General features: G+C 36.9%; 4 protein-coding genes and 1 pseudogene across 4 annotated transcripts; 3 read left to right on the forward strand and 2 right to left on the reverse strand.

Annotated features, from left to right (window-relative positions):
- LOC125031676 overlaps window positions 1-388 on the forward strand; it is a 6,107-nt pseudogene extending 5,719 nt beyond the window's left edge.
- Window positions 389-2,569: 2,181 nt separating this feature from the next.
- On the reverse strand, window positions 2,570-3,722 carry LOC125031679 (crustacyanin-C1 subunit-like). Its single transcript, XM_047622564.1, has 4 exons — window positions 3,558-3,722; window positions 3,230-3,314; window positions 2,986-3,108; window positions 2,570-2,881 (listed from the first exon to the last, which is right to left on the reverse strand). The coding sequence occupies exons 1-4, from the start codon at window positions 3,693-3,695 to the stop codon at window positions 2,634-2,636; spliced, it is 594 nt and encodes a 197-aa protein (XP_047478520.1). The 5' UTR covers window positions 3,696-3,722; the 3' UTR covers window positions 2,570-2,633.
- Window positions 3,723-4,007: 285 nt separating this feature from the next.
- Window positions 4,008-4,834, forward strand: LOC125031680 (crustacyanin-A2 subunit-like). Its single transcript, XM_047622565.1, has 3 exons — window positions 4,008-4,137; window positions 4,239-4,455; window positions 4,557-4,834. Exons 1-3 carry the CDS (start codon window positions 4,015-4,017, stop codon window positions 4,787-4,789), a joined length of 573 nt encoding a protein of 190 aa, XP_047478521.1. The 5' UTR covers window positions 4,008-4,014; the 3' UTR covers window positions 4,790-4,834.
- Window positions 4,835-7,704: 2,870 nt separating this feature from the next.
- Window positions 7,705-8,833, reverse strand: LOC125031678 (crustacyanin-C1 subunit-like). Its single transcript, XM_047622563.1, has 4 exons — window positions 8,673-8,833; window positions 8,352-8,436; window positions 8,121-8,243; window positions 7,705-8,016 (listed from the first exon to the last, which is right to left on the reverse strand). The coding sequence occupies exons 1-4, from the start codon at window positions 8,808-8,810 to the stop codon at window positions 7,769-7,771; spliced, it is 594 nt and encodes a 197-aa protein (XP_047478519.1). The 5' UTR covers window positions 8,811-8,833; the 3' UTR covers window positions 7,705-7,768.
- A 222-nt stretch (window positions 8,834-9,055) lies between these two features.
- LOC125031771 (crustacyanin-A2 subunit-like) lies at window positions 9,056-9,920 on the forward strand. The gene is made up of 3 exons (XM_047622714.1): window positions 9,056-9,215; window positions 9,322-9,532; window positions 9,646-9,920. The coding sequence occupies exons 1-3, from the start codon at window positions 9,093-9,095 to the stop codon at window positions 9,876-9,878; spliced, it is 567 nt and encodes a 188-aa protein (XP_047478670.1). The 5' UTR covers window positions 9,056-9,092; the 3' UTR covers window positions 9,879-9,920.
- Window positions 9,921-10,162: the final 242 nt, after the last annotated feature.

Raw genomic sequence — 10,162 nt, forward strand, 5'->3', positions numbered from 1 at the left:
TGGTATGGATACAAAATATTTTCCTGTGTACATTAAAGCTATACCTTCCTAAATATAGTAAAATCTGCAGATAGATAATGACCAACTATATATCTTCTTTTTTCCCCCAACAGCTTTCGCCGCTCCCTATGAAGTGATCGAGACTGACTACGATAGCTATTCGTGCGTGTATTCCTGCATTGACACAGACAAGTACAAGTCCGAGTTCGGCTTCGTGTTCTCCCGTACTCCACAGAATGCCGGTTCAGCGATTGACAGGTGTGCCTCCGTCTTCCGCAGGAACGGCGTCGACTTCTCGTCTTTCAATGTAGTTCCTCATTCATCCGAATGTGCTTACAGGGCATAGACATATACCGATGATTTCCACAATAATAAGATACAAATGTGACTCAGAGCATTTATTTTCCCCAGGCGAATAAAAATATACATGTGTATACATGTGTATATACAGAGTAAATATAGATATGTATACATAAGGATATATATCTACAATTATACATGTATACATACATAGATACACACTACACATAAACTTATAAACAGACATGTATGTCTATATATGTTGTACTATATAACTGTGTATATTTTTATATGTTTACACATATAAAAATATGAATATTTTCACATACACGCACACACATATGTGTGTGCTGTATATTTGCTGCTGAGGAATATTGGACTTGTCTTGGTGAGCAGTCAGGTGTGTTGTTATCATCAGCCCATTCTAGATAAGTTCAATCATGCTAATAGGGCTTATTAGTAGCTTCATGACTTCATTAACATGTTAAATCCATGAATGTAAATGCAAGTTTGGTTACATAGGCAACGTGTACGTGTTTGCGAGTGAACACATTTATGGGTGTGCGTGTACGTCGTGCTATAAGTGAACAGAGTAAACTATAGGCCCATGACTTCCTAATCATAAAACTGCTCTTTTACCGTTCTATACACTATAATTCTATAATTCTATAGTTCCCGCTTCTTAGTTGACTTTCATGAACAGCCATAGTACTGGAAATATTGCTAGACATATATATCTGGCTTTTAAAAGAAATGTCTAGGGTCGGTAGATGTAGCCTCAGCTTTCTTAGAGGCCTACTTATTACAGGATTTGTTTAAGCTTTATGATTATCGGTACTATATATACCTATTTTCGTATTACTTTTCGCTTCAAAATGTCACGGCATGTACTTTCTTTCCTTTTTACGTTCGTATAGACATAGACAGATTTACAGAAGGAAAAACAGACAGATAGATAGATTTAGCGACAAATAGGTAGACCGATAACACATAACGCACGCACGGACACGCAGAAATAAAACCATAAAATCCGAAGCATGCCTAAATGTTTCACTACGAAAGTGATTAGACTTCGAGATTTGTGAAGAAGTTTTCTTTCTGTTTCTTTCCCTTTCTCTCTTTCCCTTACCCTTTCTTTCCCTCTCTCTTTTTCTTTTTCATGATATGTCGAACCCATCAAGAGATCCAACTGTCACGGTTTTATTTCGTTTCTATAATGGCAGAGTTTTATATATAAGTGTGCGTGCGTGTGTGTGTAGATATATAGACGTAGTCATACGTAGACACACTTACTTGTGTGTGTGTGTGTGGTGTGTGTGTGTGTGTGTGTGTAGTAGTAGTAGTATTAGTAGATGCTATTACTCTTTCAGATGCTTCAGGTACGTTTCAATATCGGAGATGTTATAGAAAGCTGTGGTCTCTAGTTCAAGGACACACAAAAAAACATGTCTTAATACATACATACACACATATATGCATACATATACATTCATATAACACCAAATTAAAAGCATGTATATTTTACAAATACAGATATATAAAAAGGTGAAAAGCAAAATTCAAAAGCGAAACTGGAAATATTTATTGCAAGTATCAAAACATTCCGACATAAAACCATATAAAATTATGAAAATTAATATTAAGTTCCATAGATTATACAAATTACAAAATAATACAAAATAGAGGAACCACCTGTTAGTAAGAGGGATATAAGATTAAGATCAGGTTTCATATTATTTTTGTTTGTAGCCACATGAACAAAATATACACGGCTAGACAGATAGGGTACTGTATTTCAAGTGGTAAGTGGTAATCTTTGTCGAATAAAACTCCCACACCCCCACACATACATATATCAGATTATATATAAATGTGAGTGTAGACACGTTTATATATGTATATAATTATTTATATACATGCATATATAAATACATACATACATAAACATGCATATATGCTGCTGAAAATCTTGGGACTTGACGTGGTAAGTAGCCAAGCATGTTGCTACTATCACACTATTCTGGGTATGTCAAATCATGGCTAAAATAGCTTATTTGTATCTTCATGAATGAAATTATCCCATCCCCCATTGCGGGAAGGGGACAAGTAAGCAGTCAGCAGTTTTTCTCCTGAACGTGAACTACGCAAGCTCTATTGCTTCGTCCCATTTTCTATCTCAGACTTCAACATGATTTACATAAATCCAGATTTAATCAGGGCTAACAATGCCCATCACTATTCGGGAATTTGACTTGAATAAGACAGAATACGAGTAGTTCAATCTTTATTTTATGACAAGCATCCATATCAAGGCTCTATACCTTAATCATTTTCTACCAAGAGCTATAGTTAGTGTTGGAGCAGGATCCACCCTGAGCTGTCTTTGTGAAGCGAGAGGGGTCAACACCGATGTTCATGAAGGCGGCTTCACAACGCCTGTAATATCTATCAGCGAGACTTGGTGAGCGGGAGAAGATGAAGGCGAAGTCGGTGTAATAGCCGAAGTTGTGGCCGGCGCAGCTATAGATACACGAGAAGTTCTCGTAGTCAGTGTCCAGAATCACATAGGGAGCCATCCACGCTGGAAACAGGGAAAATGTACCGTTTATCATATAATATATTCCTCTTGTATGAATAACTTATTTCATGTCTACTTACGTACAGAACATTATTGTGAATGCTTACATGCTTCATAGTCCACGGAAAGATGAGGTTCTCCGAAAGGATTCGGAAGAACTTGACCATTACGTGTAATTGCGTTTCCATAAGCATCAGTACCAGTGGTCCTGACGTTGAACTTGCTTCCATCTGTGGATATATTTTTACTTACATATTATGCCCTCTATGCGATCATTTTTTCTATGAGAAGTCTATAAACTGCATTAAGGAAAAAAAATCTTACACAAACGAAAATCAACTAAAAACTTACCATAGGTATATTCATTGCGGACACACTTCTTGATCAGTTGGTATGGGTTGTTTGTGAGTGCAATTTCGTACCATGTGCCAGCATACTGTAATTTAGCAAATCTGGACTATAGGAATTGTTGTAAATTTAATATGAATATACATTTTGCTTCATATCTATCAACCAATTATATATATATATGTATATATATTACACATACAAATATGTGTACATATACATATAAGTGGATTTATATGTAGGCCCACATACATATACACACATACATATGTATATATGCATGTGTAACTACTAACTTTCTTACATAATTTTTACTTGTAAATTAACTTGCCTTCTGATGGTTAGGCCTCTGTTGATTGTAGAGCATTCTCTCGTCTACCGCAGGGCATTTTCCTGGCACGACAAAGTCAGGGATCTTGTCGGCAGCGACCACTGCAACGAGAGCGAGACACAGCAACGAAGTCTTCATGATGATCCTGCGGTCTGAGTGGCGTGAGAGCTTATCAGGAGTCTTTATATAGAGGGTGTATCCCGCAGAGGAATGTCACGTTCCAAAATGTTATTCACGTCGATGAAATATTTAAGATTAGTTGTAGGTTAAATTATCTTAATAAACATAGCTATATATATATATATATATATATATATAATATATATAATATATATAATATAAAAGAAAAGAAAAGAAATAAATAAAAATCAAACGATGACTCCGCCCCCTTCGCTGCTTTACGCATGACATGAGATATAAGGAGCCGGACTCACCATAAGGAGTCACACACGTCACCATGTTGAAGGCACTGGTAGCTGCTGCCCTCGTGGCTCTTGTCGCAGCCGACGGCATCCCAGATTTCGTAGCCCCTGGAAACTGTGCCAAAGTGGCAAATCAAGACAACTTCGACCTTCGCAGAGTAAGTTGCTTTGCAATGTAGCGCTTGATAATAGTACCCTCATTTGCAAATTGATCCCTACACGATTGTGGGAAGTGTCTCAGTAATTTGATCCCCAACAGTATGCTGGTCGCTGGTATCAGATCCAGATCATCGACAACCCCTACCAACCATACACTCGCTGCATCCACTCCAACTACGACTACTCTGACTCTGACTACGGCTTTAAGGTGACCACAGCTGGATTCAGCCCCAACAACGAGTACCTGAGACTGCAGGGCAAGATCCACCCCACAAAGGATTTTCCAGCTGCCCACATGCTCATTGATTTCCCTACTGGTACGTCTACTTTCTTGTGTACAGTAAAGCTATACCTTCTTGAATATAGTAGAATCTACAGATATATACTAACGATATATTTTTCATTTTTTCCCCAATAGCTTTCGCCGCTCCCTATGAAGTGATTGAGACTGACTACGAGAACTATTCCTGCGTGTATTCCTGCATTGACACAGACAAGTACAAATCCGAGTTCGGCTTCGTGTTCTCCCGTACTCCACAGAATTCTGGTCTAGCGATCGACAGGTGTGCCTCCGTATTCCGCAGAAATGGCGTCGACTTCTCGTCTTTCAATGTAGTTCCTCATACAGCCGAATGTATTTACAGGGCATAGACATATAAACAAAAAAAAATGCACAATAATAAGATACAAATGTGACTTAGAGCATTTAATTTTCCCAAAAAGGATAGAAACTTTGCCATACCATATATGCACATTAAAATAATTGTGTGGATCGTATTGATACTGATATATATATATATATATATATATATATATAAACATATGCTTATATACATGTGTATATATGCTTTATATGTATATAGACAGAATATAGATAAATATATACAAATATAAATATATATGAATATAAATATAAATATATATGTATGTATGTATGTTTCTCTACATAAAAAATACATATACTCACATGCACACACATATATGTGTGTGTATGTTGTATATATGCTACTGAGGAACAATGGACCTGACTTGGTGGGCAGCTAAATTTGTTGCTATCATCAGCCCATTATAGATAATAATGGACTTATGATTCTATCATGCTAATAGGGCTTATTAGTAGCTTCATAACTTCATTAACTCACTTACCCACCGATTTTTTTCGGAAACCATTTATATGATCATAATCCACCACCACAAAAAAATATAATAAGATATAATAAAGAAAATAAAAAAAAAATTATATAGATATATGAATGTGTGTGTGATGAACTGATCAATACTATACAAACAAACAAACGAATAAGAAATTATATACTCATTAAAAAGACTATAAATTTTAAATATCGAGAATTTTCTTTTCTTCCTGCTGATACTTTTATCGTCCCTTTAACATCATACTCTCGAGGTAAATTACGTAGAACAAATAGACACTAATTCCTTTAAACGCTAACACTTTGTTTGTATATTTTCCAAGTGTGAGATAATAGTGTGGAAAGTGGATGTCTCTAGAATAAAGGAGCAGAAAACCGAGAAATTTTATGTATACGAGGGTCTCTGACTACTGCTGTAAAGTTATAGTAATAAAAAAAAAACATGCAGGTCTAAATGGAATTCTCGCAGCGTGAATGAGTAAGGCAAGTAGTTCTAGGTGCGTTTGCGTTTGTCCTTAGCTCGTATACAGGATACAACACACTACACATAGCCACATACACACATAAACAGTACATACACACACACACATACACACACACACACACACACACACACACACACACACACACACACACACACACACACATATATATATATATATATATATATATATATATATATATACATAAAAGCATCAAACATCCATGTACAAATCTAGTCTTAACGAACTGAAAGTGCCTATAAAATATAAGATGTTTGGTATCTTAACTTCATATTCCGGCCCCATCTATATCTTAGCTAGATTTACACACATTAACGTATACACACTATATATATATATATATATATATATATATATATATATATATATATATATACATATATATATACATATATATATATACAGAGAGAGGATGGGGGAGAGATAGAAGGAGAGAGATGTATACAGTTATTACTGTATACATATCAGATCTACATTCAAGTAAAAAGGAAACGAATCTCGATGTCTACTTATATATAAAATTTCCTTCGTTGTCCACGGAAAGATAAGGTTCTCAGAAAGGATTCGACAGAAACTGACCCTTACATGCAATTTCCTTTCCTTTACGTTGAACTTGGTTCCACTGTGGATACATTTTCATGTACATATTTGATTTCTGCATGGGAAAAAACATAGGTATTCATCGGTTACATAGTATTTCTGAAAAGTATATTCATAGCGGACACACTGTAGAGGTTGTTTGTTAGAGCAATTTCTTACCATGTTCCAACATGAAGAGAATGTATGTTTCATCTATAAATGTAAATGCAAGTGTACGTGTACGTGTGAAGACAAACACATATACGTGTGGGCGTCTGTGTGTGTGTGTGTGTGTGTATGTGTGTGTGTGTGTGTGTGTGTGTGTGTGTCCTGCTAGAAGTGAACTAACCAAACTACGGGCCCATGACTTCCTAATAAAAAGAAATACTCTTCCACTGTTCTGACATGGCTAGCCTATACACCTTATGAATTCTTAGTTGACATTCATGAACAGCCATAGTGCTGGCAATATTGTCAGATATATCTTGCATTTAAAAGAAATGTTCATGGTTGACAGGTGCAGCATCAGTTTTCGTGGAAGCCTACTTATCATAGGATATATTTTTCGGCGTTATCACTATCATTACTATGTGTATATATATACTTATTTTCATATTGTTTTTTACTTTATAGTGCCACTGCATGTACTTGATTATTTTTTTTACGTTGTTTATATATACATAGGTAATTAGATATACCGAAGGATAAACAGGCAGATAGATTGATGGGGTGACAGTCAGGACAAGATATATCACACACACGAGCACACAAAAGAAATAAAACAATAAATTATGTACACCCCCCCCCCCCCCTTCCTCCTCAAGCGTGTTTCTTTACAAAAGTGATTAGATGCTTGCTCTCTTTTTCCCTTTCTCTCTTTCTCTCACTCTCTCTTCCCCTTTCATTTTTTTTCTGTGTACATATAATTTGAAAGATTGATGTGTCGATCTCAAGAGTTCTAAGTGCCACGGTATCATTCTGTTTCTATTATGGCAGTGTTTTATATGTGTGTGTGAGCGTGTATAGAGATATAAACGAAGGCATTCGTAGACACATACATTGTGTGTGTGGTAGACTGTTAATCTTTCAGATGCTTTAAATGCGTTTCAATATCGAATATATTAAAGAAAGCTGTGGTCTCTTGTTAGAAGAGAGAAACGCAAGATTTTTCCTCTTGAAAGTGACCTAAGAAAAATCTGCTATTTTATCTATAGCGTCTTCCCTTTTCTACCTCAGGTAGACTTCAAAAGGCTTTACACAAATCCAGATTTAATCAGGGATGATAATACCCTTCATCACTACTGGGGAATTTGGCTTGAGTAAATAGAGAATAGGAGTAGCACAATCTTTATTTCGTGACAAGTATCCTTGTAAAGTATCTATTCCTTGGTAATTTTCTACCAAGAGCTATAGTTAGTGTTGGAGCAGGATCCACCCTGAGCTGTCTTTGTGAAGCGAGAGGGGTCAACACCGATGTTCATGAAGGCGGCTTCACAACGCCTGTAATATCTATCAGCGAGACTTGGTGAGCGGGAGAAGATGAAGGCGAAGTCGGTGTAATAGCCGAAGTTGTGGCCGGCGCAGCTATAGATGCACGAGAAGTTCTCGTAGTCAGTGTCCAGAATCACGTAGGGAGCCATCCAGGCTGGAGACAGGGAAAACGTACGGTTAATCATATATATTTCCTTGTATCAATAACTTACATATTCCATGTATAATTACGTACAGATTATTATTGTGAATACTTACATGCCTCGTAGTCCACGGAAAGATGAGGTTCTCCGAAAGGATTCGGCAGAACCTGACCATTACGTGTAATTGCGTTTCCATTAGCATCAGTACCAGTGGTCCTGACGTTGAACTTGCTTCCATCTGTGGATATATTTTTACTTATATATTATGTTTATGCATGTTGGCATTTCCTGAGAGAAGTTTATAACCGGCAGGATAAATTTTAAACGAAAATAAATAAAAACTTACCATAGCTATATTCGTTGCGTACACAACTTTTGATCAGTTGGTATGGGTTGTTTGTGAGTGCAATTTCGTACCATGTGCCAGCATACTGTAATTTAGGAAGTTTGGACCATTTACAAATTGAATATGGATATATATTTCGCTTCATATCTATTAATCAATTTATTTATGTGTGCATATTTATATGCATACAAATGTGTAAATATAATATATATAAGTAGGATTATAATTAGGCCCACACAAATACATGCATACATATATATGTATATATAGATGTGTAATCACAAAATACCTTCCATAATTTTTACGTGTAAATTAACTTGCCTTCTGATGGTTAGGCCTCTGCTGATTGTAGAGCATTCTCTCGTCTACTGCAGGGCATTTTCCTGGCACGACAAAGTCAGGGATCTTGTCGGCAGCGACCACTGCAACGAGAGCGAGACACAGCAACGAAGTCTTCATGATGATCCTGCGGTCTGAGTGGCGTGAGAGCTTGTCAGGACTCTTTATATAGAGGGTGTATCCCGCAAAAGAAAATCACGTTCCAAAATTATATTCCTGTCGATGATATAGAAAATAAGACCTTAAAAGCTATATGTCTGAGAGAGAGAGCGGAAAAAAAAAAAAACGAATTCAGACGATGATATTCTAGAAATTCGATGCTCCGCCTCCTCGTTGCTTTACGTGTGTCACGAGATATAAGGAGCCGAACTCACCATCAGGAGTCACACACGACAAGGCACCATGTTGAAGGTACTCGTAGCTGCTGCCCTCGTGGCTCTTGTCGCAGCCGACGGCATTCCAGATTTCGTAGCTCCTGGAAATTGTGCCAGAGTGGCAAATCAAGAAAACTTCGACCTTCGTAGAGTAAGTTTTCTAACAATGTAATGCCTATTCATGGTAACTTCACTTACAAATTGATCACTACACGTTTGTGGTAGTAAGTGTCTCAGTAACATTTGTTCTCCAACAGTATGCTGGTCGCTGGTATCAGGTAAAGATCATCGACATCCCCTACCAACCATACACTCGCTGCATCCACTCCAACTACGACTACACTGACAATGGCTTTAGGGTGACCACAGCTGGATTAACCCCCAACAACGAGTACCGCAGACTTCAGGGCAAGATCTACCCAACAACGGATTTCCCAAAAGCCCACATGCTCATTGATTTCCCTTCTGGTATGTATACAAAATTCTTTCGTATGTACATCAAAGCTATACCTTCTTAAATATAATATAGTAATAATAGATAGATAATGACCAACTCTATATTTTCCCTTTTCCCCCAACAGCTTTCGCCGCTCCCTATGAAGTGATCGAGACTGACTACGATAGCTATTCGTGCGTGTATTCCTGCATTGACACAGACAAGTACAAGTCCGAGTTCGGCTTCGTGTTCTCCCGTACTCCACAGAATGCCGGTTCAGCGATTGACAGGTGTGCCTCCGTCTTCCGCAGGAACGGCGTCGACTTCTCGTCTTTCAATGTAGTTCCTCATTCATCCGAATGTGCTTACAGGGCATAGACATATACCGATGATTTCCACAATAATAAGATACAAATGTGACTCGGAGCATTTATTTTCCCCAGGCCAATAGAAATATACATGTGTACACATGTGTATATACAGAGTAAATATAGATATGTATACATAAGGATATATATCTACAATTATACATGTATACATACATAGATACACACTACACATAACTTATAAACAGACATGTATGTATATATATGTTGTACTATATAACTGTGTATATTTTTATATGTTTACACATATAAAAATATGAATATTTTCACATACAC

The sequence above is a fragment of the Penaeus chinensis genome, chromosome 13 (genome assembly GCF_019202785.1).
Source record: "Penaeus chinensis breed Huanghai No. 1 chromosome 13, ASM1920278v2, whole genome shotgun sequence".
Taxonomy (NCBI): domain Eukaryota; kingdom Metazoa; phylum Arthropoda; class Malacostraca; order Decapoda; family Penaeidae; genus Penaeus; species Penaeus chinensis.